The sequence below is a fragment of the Hyaena hyaena genome, unplaced genomic scaffold, assembly GCF_003009895.1.
Source record: "Hyaena hyaena isolate Hyena2069 unplaced genomic scaffold, ASM300989v1 scaffold_44, whole genome shotgun sequence".
Classification (NCBI taxonomy): Eukaryota; Metazoa; Chordata; class Mammalia; order Carnivora; family Hyaenidae; genus Hyaena; species Hyaena hyaena.
In genome coordinates, this window is record NW_024080676.1 from 5,078,424 (window position 1) to 5,092,057 (window position 13,634).

At 42.5% G+C, this 13,634-nt stretch overlaps 1 protein-coding gene across 1 annotated transcript in view; it reads left to right on the forward strand.

Moving 5' to 3' along the window:
- The window catches only part of PI4K2A (phosphatidylinositol 4-kinase type 2 alpha), a 31,708-nt gene extending 18,074 nt beyond the window's left edge, over window positions 1–13,634 (forward strand). The window contains exons 5-9 of the mRNA XM_039230240.1: window positions 2,686–2,747; window positions 4,219–4,318; window positions 5,034–5,167; window positions 5,650–5,709; window positions 11,154–13,634. Coding sequence (XP_039086171.1) covers window positions 2,686–2,747; window positions 4,219–4,318; window positions 5,034–5,167; window positions 5,650–5,709; window positions 11,154–11,315 — 518 coding nt within the window. The 3' untranslated portion in view covers window positions 11,316–13,634. The remainder of the gene's footprint in view (window positions 1–2,685; window positions 2,748–4,218; window positions 4,319–5,033; window positions 5,168–5,649; window positions 5,710–11,153) is intronic.

Below are 13,634 nucleotides of genomic sequence, written 5' to 3' on the forward strand. Positions count from 1 at the left end.
CTCTTTTTAATTTAGAAAGAGCACAATGGGGAAGGGTAGAGGGAGAGGGAGAGAATCTTAAGCAGGCTTCACGCCCAATGCAGACTCCTATGTGGGACTCAACCTCACAACCTTGAGATCATGACCTGAGCTGAAATCAAGAGTCCGATATTTAACTGACTAACCAGAGGCCCCTATTATTGTACTTACTTAAAACCCTTTTTATTTTGGTAGAATTGGTAGTAACGTCCCTACTTTTGTTTCTGATTTTAGCAATTTCAGTCTTCTATTTTTTCTTAATCTAAATAGCTAAAAGTTTATCAATTTTATTCATCCAGTGAAACAGTTGTTATATTTTAGTTTTAGAACATTTAATATATTTATGTATAATGTACATATAGATGAAAACTTACCATCTTATTTGCTTTTTATGTTTGTGCCTATCTTTTTTTCCCTCCCCTTCTTCCTATGATCTTGTTTTCCTCTTCTTCCTTGCTTTCTTTTATTTTGTACTTATTTCATTTCTCCCTTCTTTTAGCTCAGAAGCTATATATTCTTTTTCTGGTTTTTTTTTTTTGTGATTACTCTAAAGATTACAATGTGAATCCTTGATTTCTCAAAATCTAATATTACATATCTCTAGACTTTTATACTATTAATGTCATATGTTTTAATCATGTATGCATACATATGTATATGTGTCTGTATATATGTGCATATATAAAACCACATTTCTATAAACTATTAAGATGGTATTACCACTATTATTACTGTTATTAATATAATTATGGAGACTTTTGAGCATATACAACTAAGCAGAATAATGAACTTGCATGCACTGGTCATTCTGGCCTTAACCGTCCATCCATGACTAATCCTATCCCATTCACACTTTCATTTAGTTGTCTTCTTTCATTATTTTAAGGAATTTCCAGATATAATTTTATTCATAATTATTTCAGTACGTATCTGTAAAAGACAGTTCTTTGAAAAAAATACTATCACCCCCAACAAAACTAGTAATATTTATCTAGACGTACTAATATATTTACCAATTTTATTGCTCTATAACTCTTTCTGTATCCCCAAGTTTCTATTTGGGATAATTTTCTTTTGACTTAGAAAATATATTAGCACTAGTCTGCTGGTGATGAATTTTGGTTTTGTTTGACTGAAGATGTCTTTATTACTCCTTCATTTTTTGAAGGCTGTTTTTGCTGGGTATAAAATTTGGGATTGGCAGCTATTTTCTTTCAGTAGTTAAGAAAAATACCCATTCCATTGTTGTCTCATGATTTCTGTGAAGTCACTTGTCCTTGTATTATTGCTGTTTCTTTGAAGGTAATCTCTTTCTCTAGCTCCTTGTGAGATTCTCCCTATAGCTGGTTTTCAGAATTTCTACTACAATAAGCTTGGTATAGTTTTCTTTATATTTATCCTATTAGGGATTCACAGTTTTCCTTGATCTACAGTTTGATACCTTTTGTCACTTTTGGAAGATTCTCAGGTATTCACTCTTTGAATAATTACTTCTGCCCATTTTTTCCTCCACTCCTTCTGAGAATCCAGTCACATGTTAGAAACACATTTTTCCTGGGTTCTTTATTTTGCTCTTATGACTTGGCAAAATGTAATGTTGAGCTTATCTATTGAGTTCTCAATTTGGCAACCATAGTTTTCAGTTCTTGAATTTCTATTTGATTCTTTTTATGGATTTTGTTTTCTACTAATACTCTTAATCTTGCCTTTTATCTTCTTAAACAGTAAGAATTTTATCTTAAATCTTTAAGAGTCTGTATCTTCATTTTTTGGAGCCCCTGTAAGTTTGTTTTAATTTTCTGTTTTCTTTTAGTTGTGTCAACATGTCTCTCTACCTGGTTATTTTTCATTGTCAGATATTATGTATCAAAAATTGTAAAAATATTTGGAGGCCTAAGATGCAGAAATAAATCCTGTGTAGAAGATGATGCTTGTTTTTGGCAAGCAGCTAGGGGTACCAGCAATCCAGATTCACTTTTAATTTCAGGTATTAAAGGGAAACTGCTTAGTTCCAAGGTGTAGTTCTTCAGGTTTCAATCTAAAGCATGGGTGATGTACAAGATTCTCCTCCCCTTATCAGTCACTAGACTACGATTTTTCTCCCTAGCTCCACAAGACTATTAGAACAAACACTGTTCTACCTCTCAACCTCTTAGTCACCTCCTCTTCCCAAATCAACAGGTACTCTAGGAGAAAAGAAGCCACAAATGCTAGGTTCTTCTGTCTGAATTTCCTTTCTCTCCCAGATCTTGACACTTTTAACTCTCAATGGACTTTTTAAAACCTCCAGTATCTTAAAGAGATCTAAAGATATTTTATTGGGATGCCTGGGTATCTTAGTTGGTTGAGCATCTGACTCTTGATATAGGCTCAGGTCATGGTCCCAAGGTCGTGGGATTGAGCCCTGGGTCCACTCTAAGCATGGAGACTACTCAAAATTCTTTCTTTTTTTTCCTGTCTCTCTCCCTCTGCCCCCTCCCCTGCTCATGCACTCTGTAAAAAATAGAAATTAAAAAAATAAAAATATTTTATTAATGTTTTGTAGTCGTTCTCTGTAGAATGATTGGTCCTGGGTCCAAAATATGTAGTCCATCATGACTGAAAGTGAAAACCACCCCAGTTTTTTCTAACATCACGTTTCTAACATCACGTTTCTGTCCCCATCAGATCGAGGCAATGACAACTGGCTGATTAAATATGACTGTCCAATGGATAGTTCTAGCTCTCGGGTAAGAGTTTGATCTATGTCTTGAAGAAGTGGATGAGGTAGTCTTATATGCATAATGTAGAAGCATATAATAATCAGAAATTAGGTTATATAAGTTGATAAGAATCAGGATAGCACATGTGTTTAAAATTGATAGATTAATATTTGATAGAGTATTTCTCAGTCTGTTTTTTAAGGAATATCCTATTGAATAATGTTAATAGAGGTAAAATGAAGAAAATTCCAAATAAGCTTGTAATATATTACATACTTTATGCTTTTCTTGGAGATTCACATTGCACAGTAGCATTAGTAAAGGTCTGAGAAGTAATTTTGTTTGCCCCATGATTTCTAAACTTTTTTAGAATACTTTTCTTACTTACAATAGACCATAATTCCAGTTTAGAAAAAGCTTTTCAGTTTAGAAAAAGCTGCTTCCTGCAACTTCCCTTATTCTCTCATTGCTTTCATACTCCACCATACTTTTCTAGTCTGCTCAGTCTGCACATTTAAAAAAATTAGTGGAATAAGAGAGTGAGGTTGACTTTAATTCCTTAGAGTATTTTTTTTGTCCAGCTTCAAAAATAATTGATATGTAACATTGTACAGGTTTAAGATGTACAGCATTGTGATTTAATGCATGTATATTTTGCAAAATGTTTACCACATTAAGGTTAGTTAACACATCCTCATAGTGTTTTTACTTCCTTTCTAATAATGGTTCTCATATTTTGTACATATCAGAATTACCTGAAAACCTTATTAAAAATACAGATTCTTTAAGGCTTTCTCCCACTAGGTCTGGAGTTAAAACTTAGGATTCCACACTTCTAGTAATATACTGTAGGGGATTCTGATGCAGGTATCCTGGACCCGCATTCCCTGTTTCTGTGATGCCACCTGTGAACCTGAGGCATGGCACCCAGTAGACAGTCATGGGAGTGTCTAACATGCCGTCATAGGTAGCCTGCCCCACTCTTTGTATTCAGCTCTTGTCCTTGTCCTTTTTACCTATCCCTGAAATAGCAGGAAACTCTCTTGTGCAAGAGTAACCAACTGTTATCTTCCACGGTCCTGTTATCTCATGGGAAAATGTCATCACCAGTAAAGTAGCACCTGGTCAGGGTCTACAGAAAAGGATCTTGGCTGGCCGATATTTGATTTTCTTTTTCCTTTTCATCCTCTCAGGACTTTCACTGCCTTTCCCTACGAGGAAGGCTTAGAGTTGCCTTTTGTTATTGTCAGTTTCCTTCTTATGGAGGGCTGTGGCAACTCCTGAGGAAGTATACCTTTTCTTAGATAAGGGACTCTGAGAACCTTGAATAACCCAGTAAGAGGTGCCATAAATGTACTAAGTTCAGGTAACTATGGAAACGAGTTCAGAGGTTGAATAAGGATTGGTGCACGAGGGGGTTGGGATGGGTGCTTTGCTACTACTTTAAAGGGCATGAGACAGGTGGGACCCTAAGTATTGGTCTTTCCTTGTTCTTCAGGACACAGACTGGGTGGTGGTGAAGGAGCCTGTTATCAAGGTGGCTGCTATAGACAACGGGCTGGCTTTCCCTCTGAAACATCCTGACTCCTGGAGGGCATGTAAGTCTCAAGACCATTGTGGTCTGGCTTTTTCTTACTTGGTCTCTGTTTTCTCATCTATGCAGTGAAGAGTGTACCTCTACCACAGGATTATTCTAAGAATTTGTAGAATAATGCAGCTCATGCATTTAGCCCGGTAGCTGGCATGTAGGGCAAGTACTGCAAAATGCAAGTACTCTTGTCATTTTTACCTTACGTCATTCCTATTCAAAGCACAGAGTTGAATTTTCTCATCAATGCTTTGCATTTTTTCATTATTTCTGAGGACTGTCTTATTGTAATTTATCCTATTATAATATTATTATTCTGTTTCTAAATATAAGCTATCGCCAGTGTTTTCTGTCTTCCTTGATGACATCCTGGAAGCCAGCCCCTGCCCTGGTAATAACTGAGAAACTCTGAGAAAGAAAGGGAGATACAAGTAGAGGGTCACTAGCTCCTTTTCAGTACTGTGTGCCTTTTCAGAAGGAGCATCTCAGTGTCTCACTGGTGGATAACTAGAAGGTCATGTGATGTCTGGGAAAGAGCACAAGCTCTTGGCTTTGGCAATTCTGGGTTTGAATCCTAATTCCTCCACTTTGTAGCCTTTAGAGGTAACAGCCCCTTTAACATTCCTGTTGTGAGTGAAGTAAGAGGGCTATTCTGCCTTCGCCAGTGCTCTGATAGGTGGAGGCCAGAGACGGGCAGCTTTGTTTTTTGCTTTTCCTCTTTTCAGATCCCTTTTACTGGGCCTGGTTGCCCCAGGCAAAAGTCCCGTTCTCTCAGGAGATCAAAGATCTGATTCTTCCGAAGATATCGGACCCTAACTTCGTCAAGGACTTGGAGGAGGACCTATATGAACTCTTCAAGGTTAGCCCTGGGAACCTCAGCCTTATAACTAACTATATGGAAGAAGGAATCTCTAATGGCTTTTCTTTCTCATGGGTCCAAGAGAGAATGGCTAACACTCTACTGACTTGTGTTGACCAATGAAGAGCAAGCAAAATTCCCACATGTGGGCATCAAGGCCTAGTTTGAGTTGGTTTGCAAAAAATTGGCAGTCGTGATGAATCACCGTGGCTTGTCATGGGGCTGCAGCGTATCTGTAGAGCTCTCCTTCTCCAGTGGAGCACTAGAGCCCGGCGTTCTTTACAGTTCATAATGAGACTTGGGACAAGATAGTCACTTGTTCTCTTCCTCACCCGTGAAACAGAGTTCTTAGGTTGGTAGTTAATTTCACTAAGCCTCATAAGCCTCATGTAAGTTTTCTTTATTAGAAAGTTTCTAATTGGGGGAAGAAAGCGGGTTCTTCTGAGGGATTCACGAAGGTTCTGTCTCCTGCCTTTTTGCAGAAAGATCCTGGTTTCGACAGGGGCCAGTTCCATAAGCAGATTGCTGTCATGCGGGGACAGGTAAGTGCGGGACTTCCTCCTGTTGTCATCCCTGGAATCTCTCTGGGAGGGTTATATGCTCGTGTTGAGGAAATGCATAAAGCTTCTGTTTTACACCCTTTTAATCTAAGCCATACATATTTGTGACTCTGTCTTAGCATGTGGGAGAGGAAAGGTAGCATTTTCAAATCTCCCACTTCTTCCATTGTGTCCAGTGCTCTGTGCCCGTTGCTGGCTAGTTCATTGGTAAATTTACCCAGTGGCCCCTGTCCTCAAGTTGCTCAAGGCAGGCCATAGGCCTTGGTGGTTAAGAGCCAGCCTCTGGAGTCTGACTTCTTCACTACTTACAAGCTCTGTGGCCCTGGGCAAGAACCTCAGCTTCCTTGTTTACAAAATGTGACAATAATAATTCCTTGCAGAGTTGACCAAAGGATTACGTAAGATAATGCCATATCAAGTGTTCAGTAAAAATGATTACCTAGCACATGGTTAGCACTCATATATTGGCTGTGGTTCTAATTTTTGTTATCATTGTAAGTTGTATTATTTCTACTTTCTCTACTTTACCTTCAAAGAAAGTTAAGGAAACCCCTAGAGCATTGTTGATCTTCCAAAGTAAAGACTGTGCCTGAAAAATTGTTTTAGAACTCTGTAGGGCACTGACATTCTGCTTATCACTTTAATGTTTTCTTTTCTTTTTTTTTAATGTTTATTTATTTATTTTGGTACAGAGAGGGAGTGTGTGTAAGTGGGGCAGAGAGACAGAGGGAGAGAGAGAATCCCAGCGTGGAATCTGACATGGGGCTCAAACCCACGAGCCATGACCTGAGGGAATATCAAGAGTCAGATGCTCGACTGACTGAGCTGCCCAGGCGTCCCCACTTAAAAGTGTTCTTAAAGAGATCTGGGATGGCCTAGTGGGATGACCCAGTGGACATAGTGCCTGTGTTTGAATCCTAGCTCTGTTATTTATTGGCTGTGAGGTCTTGGAGAAGTTGCTTATCTCTCCTTCTTTTAGTTTGTCCCCATGTAACATGGGGTTGATAATAGCTCTTATCTCATAGGGCTATTATGAGATCAATGGTTTGGAGCAGTACCTGGTGTATTGAAGTAATCCGTATGTATTAACGGTTTTGATTATGATTTTGCACGCAGAAGAGGCAGGTTCTCACATCTTTAAAGGTCAAGAAGGTCTTTCCAGTCATAATTATGCATTTGCCTCTTGATACCGTTTAGGTAAAGGCTTCTGGTGAGAGCAGCTCTTGGTCTTACTGAGTTCATGTTTCCTCGGAAATGGGATGTACAGAGGTTTTAAGAGCTGCAGTTATTACAGCTGCTTGAATACCAGTGATGTGGTCTTCCTACATTTCCCAAATAATGTTAGGGCCCAGTTAAGCAGGCAAAATTTCTGGAAACCTTAAAAGCCACATGATATACTGTGGTATTATGGAACTCGACATAAAGGAATGAACTTCTCAAGCTTCTGTAGGCTGTGCCTCTGTCCCTATTATACTCTCTTCTCTAATCCCTTTCCAGCTCAGTCCCTTGCCAAAACCATAGCAACCCTCCTCTCATCATATCCAGTCAGGGCCATTGTCTAGAGTGGTAAAACGAGGGTGGGAGAGTACAATTTTCTCTTTCTCTCTGTCTTGTGTCATTCATGTCCTTTGAGGGCCTTTTGGCCTCTTCTGACTTAGAGTGCCTCCCTCTCAACGCCATAAGTTTCCATGAGCATACCGCTCCTTTCAGCAGGTAGGTGGCCAATGTATCGGTCACATCCTTACTTGCTTACCAGTCATACACCAAGGCAAAACGAGTCTCTGCCTTACAGAAATCTGACTTCCCACAGGGAAAGGAGGTCATGGCCCTCTACTTACCTGAGGCCTAATCACAGAGTGCCTGTATGAGAGCCCTAAGCCGAAGGGGAGGAGCAAAGAACTCCCAGAGATGGAGCTGGGTGCCAGTTGTTACTCAAAATAAAGACTTTGCACCAGATGTTAGATAGAGTACAGGGTCTGAGCGAAAGCCCCTTTAAATAGCACTTTCAAATGTGTTATCAATTTCTTGTCAACTTTTTAATTTGAAGAATTTCAAACCTTAGTAAAGTAGGATCTTCTCCTAGATTCACCAGTTATTATATTTAGTTAGCCACGTTTGCTTTATCTCTGTATCTGTTTGCTAGTATCTCTAGAGGTTATCTGAGTAATCACTTTACAAATGTATATCACTATACAAATGTATATAACTTCTCTCTTTAATACAACTGTATAATTTGTCTCTCCCTAGATAGATAAATTGATATATTTTATTTTTGACCAAATCTTTTGAAAGTGAGTTGTAGATAATTGACATTTTAGCCCAAATAACTTCAGCGTGCACGAAAGGCAGCTTGTAACCTGAAGATCCAGAGGGGAGGCACAGGAAGAACCAGCCAGGGCAGGTTTAAAATCCTCTGTCTCTTGGGGTGCCTGGGTGGCTTGGTGAGTTAAGCATCTTGCTCTTGATTTTGGCTCAGGTCATGATCTCATGATTCATAGGATCAAGCCCCTTGTTGGGCTCTGTGCTGACAGCATGGAGTCTGCTTGGGATTCTGTCTCCCTTTTTCTCTGCCCCTTGCCTCCCCAAATAAAATAAACTTAATTCACTCCAATTCCATTTGAACCTCCTTTTTATTCTCTACCCTGAGTTTGTGCTCAAGGCTCTTTGAAGCAGTGGAGGATGCTGATGGATATTAAAACAATGAAGTAAAAAATAATTACGGATAGGATCCACTTCTGACCTCTCACCTCTGTTTCAGGGGTCTCTCTGCCTCTTTATGGGCAGGGTTTACAGGCCAGGGATATTTGTGGCTTGAAGGCTTGTGTGTCTGTGTGATTTGAGGGTGTAACCTTGCTTACCTCCCCTCTGTGTGTGGCCTGGCTGTGAAAACCTTCAACATCTGGCAGTTTAAAGAAGGCTATCATAGGGGTATCTTGCTGGCCCAGTTGGTAGAACATGTGACTCTTGATCTTGGGGTTGTGAGTTCAGGCCCCATATTGGGTGTGAGGATTATTTAAACATAAAATCTTTTTTTAAGTTATTTTCAATTTTTATAAAAATTTTTAAAAATGTTTTATTTATTTATTTTTGACAGAGAGAGAGAAAGAGCATGAACAGGGCAGGGGTAGAGAGTGATGAAACACAGAATCTGAAGCAGGTTCCAGGCTCTGAGCTGTCAGCATAGAGCCCGACACAGGGCTTGAACTTGTGAACCACAAGATCATGACCTGAGCCAAAGTTGGCCACCCAGCTGACTGAGCCACCCAGGCGCCACTTGATTTTTTAAATTTTTTAGAGAGACAGTGTGTGAGCAGGGGAGAGGGGCAGAGGGGTAGAGAGAGACTTAAGCAGGCTTCATGCCCAGCATGGCGCCTGATGTGGGGCTTCATCCCACTACCCTGGGATGGTGACCTGAGCTGAAATCAAGGGTTGGGCAGTCAACCAACTGAGCCACCCAGGTGCCCCATACTTAAAATAAAATCTTAAGGGGCTCCTAGGTGGCTCAGTCAGTTGAGCATCTGACTTGTGTGTGTGTGTGGGGGGGGGGGTCTTTATTTCAGCTCAGGTCATGATCTCACAGTTTGTGAGTTCAACTCCCACATTGGGCTTTGTGCTGGCATGGGAGCCTGCTTGGGATTCTTTCACCCTCTGTCTCTGCTCTACCCTCTCCTGCCCCCTCTTTCTTCTCAGAATAAATAAACTTAAAATAAAATATTAAAAATAAATTTTAAAAAATCATTAAAAAATTTTTTAGATTTATTAATCTTGAGAGAGCGTGTATGACCAGGGAAGGGGCAGAGAGAAAGAGAATCCCAAGCAGGCTTTGCACTGTCAGTGCAGAGCCCGATACAGGACTTAAACTCGTGATCACGACCTGAGCAGAAATCAAGAGTCAGTCACTTAACCAACTAAGCTACCCAGGCACCCCATAAATAAAATCTTAAAGAAAAGAAATTGTTTTAGAAAGAAAGCAAGCAGGCTATTATCAGACTACTTCCACTTTTGTACTCTCCTATCAGAGAAGATAAATGGTGGTGACTCTAATTCTGACAAGCGTGTTCCCATGGACACATTTCTGAAATATCTGTAAATACAGACGAAAGTTGGTAAAGACCTATCCTGAATGAGATCCCGAAATCAAAAAAGAACAGTACTTGAAAAGCTAATGAAATCCAAGTTAAGTCTGGCATTTGGTTAATAGTAATGTTCCACTGTTAATTCCTTAGTTTTGATAAATGTACCATAGTTATATAAAATTTAAAATAGGAGAAACTAGTAAGTGGTGTACGGGAATTCTGTACTATCTTTGTAACTTTTCTGTAAGTCTAAAATTATTCCAAAGTAAAAATTTTACTCAAAAAACCTCACAAAAACGATGATACAGAGGCAGCATTAAGGGTCCTTGCGTAGCTCTGTCAGTTAAGTGTCTGACTCTTGATCTGGGCTCAGGTCATGATCTCATGGTTTGTGAGATCGGGCCTCATGTTGGGCTCTGCGCTGACAGTGTGGAGCCTGCTAGGGACTCTCCTCTCTCCCTCTGCCCCTCCCCTGGGTGCTCTCTCTCAAAATAAATAAGTAACCTTGGAAAAAGAAAAAAAAGATAGCAGTAGAGGGAGAAGTTAACTGAAATGTTGGCTTTTTTCAAAATATATGGTCTTTGTAGGAAAATCAGAAGATAAACAACCATGAACAAATAAAAATCACCTATAATTCCTTGACCCAAAGATAATCACTGCCAAGTTCCAGAATTTTTTACTCTGCAGATAGGAAGATAGAGTTTTAGAAAACAAAGGTAGAGTCTTTACATTATAATACTAGCTCCTATCTATGTCCTTTTCTATCTAATGATATTGTGATTAGCTTGTCATGCCAATAAAATCTTTTAATTGCTGTTTTTATCCCTTAATTATTAACTGCTCCCATACTCTGAAGCATTGATACCATTTTCACTGCTAAAAACAATACCGCATTGTATTAGTTGAAACTAAGTGTTTTGTGCATATCCATGATTGTTTCTATAGTTCCTAAAAGTGGAATTGCTGAGTCAGAGGGCCTGTTCACTTTTAAACCTTTATCATCCACTTGCCTTTCTGAAAAACTGGCCTAGGGTTCAGCCCTACAGCCTGGCTCTGAACTCTCTCCACTTCTGAGGCAGCTTCTTCTGTATCCTTACTAATGGGAAAAGGGAAAAGTGGGAGCTTTTTGTTTTAATTTGTATTTTTTAAATAACTGGAAAGCCTTCCATTTTCTGCATTTTGCCCACTTTTATTCCTACTTCTGGAAATACCCTCTTTGTATAATTTTTCATTTATGTGTTGTTTATTTGTGTATCGATTTATGGGAGCACTCTACCAGCAGGTCCCCCATCAGAGGCAGACCAGGATGCCTCGGTCTTCTCCTCACTGATCTTATTTTTCCTACTGCAGATCCTAAATCTGACCCAGGCCCTGAAAGACAACAAGAGTCCCCTGCACCTTGTCCAGATGCCACCCGTGATTGTCGAGACAGCCCGTTCCCACCAGCGATCTTCTAGCGAGTCCTACACACAGAGCTTTCAGAGTCGGAAGCCCTTCTTTTCGTGGTGGTAGCCCGAGAGGCATACAGAGACCTCCTGTTCGAGACGGGCCGGGAGGAAGCCTGGGGTGGGTTGCAGAAAAGCCCGAGAAGCCGGTGGAGAGCAGTGCCCTCGAGGGCCCTGCTTCTCTGCTCATCACCCTCCTCAGGGCTTTCCCAAGCACAGGGAGAAGCACAATCAGAGGGGCAGTGTGTGCTGGTGAGCCCTTCTGAGTGCTAGGGAGGGCTAGAGCCTCCGTGCAGGTAGTCCAGGTGCCCCGGAAGGAGCATCTCCCTTCCAGCATCCCCTGGGGCAGGCTGGGAAATTCCCTTCCCTCCCTGACACCCTGCTCTGTGGCAATTCCTCATTATATTCTGCATCAGAAAACAGACAAATACACATTTAAATATTAGTTGCAAAACCCAGGCAGAATCCCTGATCCTCTCAGGTCAGAAACCTCTGATCCAGACCTAAATTTGCATGGACCCAGACACTCAGGTGCCTCACAGTTCCTTACTCCCATGGACCAAGGCAGCTGGGTGATTCAGAGGGCAGCTGGGTGACTCACCAGTTGGGACACACAGAAGCCACACATTTCCTTTGGGTTTTTTGCCAGGTTTTCTTCCCCTTCTCCCACCAGTGCAAAGGCTGACTGAAAGCCTCCCAACCCGGTTCTCATGGCGGGGACACTTTTGCTCCAGAACTCTTCATAGTTCTGCATACGATCGTAGAGGTTGGCTTTGCTGTCTGCCCTCCCAGGGACACGGCTCTCTAGTCCAGGCTTGCAGTTTGCCCGGCATTCAGGCAAAGGCAAGAGGGCGGAAGTGGCCCCCCTGCGTGCACAAGTCATCCATTTGGCCTGAGTACATACGGGTCTGTAACTGGTCTGGGGGCAGACATCCCAGCCTTGCTTCCCGAGTCCTGGTGACAGACTCCTTCAGTCCCCTAGTCTGTTTCTGTTGTTTTAGATATTTTTTTTCTCAACACTTTTCCCTTAGGGGTTCAGTTCTGGGTTCTGGAGTGGGTCTCAGTGAGGATTCTGGGGTGTATCTCAGCTCATAAGACAACAGGATATTAGGTCCCTGGACTTCTTTTTATGCTACCACTGCTGCTGCTTGGTGGAGGTAATGGGACTCATATCCTCTTCCTAGTTGGCAGCTTCCCTTTGCTCCCTGACTTCTTGTTCTAGGCCAGTTTTTCCATGGCTTCTTGAGAAAGGCAGGGCCCAAAGGAGAAGGGCCTTCGAACTGTCCCCTTGTGCCTGCCCAGCTCAATGTGCATCTTCCTGCTTCCATGTCTCTTCCCCTCAGCCATCCCCCTTGCCAGGTGTCTGAGCCCTTTCTACACCAAAGCAAAGAATGGCCTCAGGAGAGAGTAGAGAGGGTGCCGCCTTGGCTAAGGGGCTCTGTGCTACTGGACATTTCGAGATTCTGGCACCCTGCGATTGGTCAATCAGCCTTGGAAAGAAACTATCTCGAAGGTTTGAAAAACAACCAAAGAAAGGGAGCGAGGACTGTGGCTGTGTGCCCTCGGCTTGCCCAGCTCCCCCTGTCCAGGAGGCAGAGCGGAGGTGTGCGGCCCTCGCGTCAGCTGGGCCAACCTGGTCCCATGCATCCCAGCCCACAGGAGCCAGCTTGTACTGGGGTCCCTCCCTCCCCCCGCTCCCCCCTCCCCCCACCCCAGCTGACAGGAAGAGTCTCCAGGAGCTGGATATGCATGCCCTGTGGAGGAAGGCACAGCTTCTAATCTTGACAATCTCATTCAGCTGGCCTGGAATCTAGCCTTGGGGACCATGTTTGTGGCAGTGCCTGCGCCCAGACTGTAGGAGCAGCAGGGCTCCCAGATGCCAGAAAGGACCCAGGTGTGTGTGGCTCTCCAAAGACATCCCGACACAGACCTGTTGGTAAAGCTTCCCACCTGGGTGTCAAGAGAGCCTTCGCTTAGAGGAGGCTGGCTGCTTCCCCAGCCAAGTGGGTCTGCACTTTGCCCTCATCTAGACCAGCTCTGTGACGAGAAGGAATTGGGTCCAGCGTACGAGGGGGCTTCCAGTCCTGGCAGGCGGGAGTGTGGGGCATCCTTTCCTGGCATGCTCCCATTCTCCTGGAAGCCTGTACTCAGGTTGCCTTGAACGTGGACTCGGGGAGAGCCAAGAGTCCAAAGGGCCAGGGTAGGCTTCTGGGCAGCACTCGCGGGACAGCCGGCCCCTCTGTCAGCTGCAAGCCCTGTCTCCGTGTCAGGGAGGAGAGGCTGGGCTGGGAGAATGCTGCTGCCTGTGTTCTTCCAACGCACTGTAGAACTTGTATGTAATGTATTTAAATCAATGCAAATGTATGAATAACAAGTCCAATTCTGA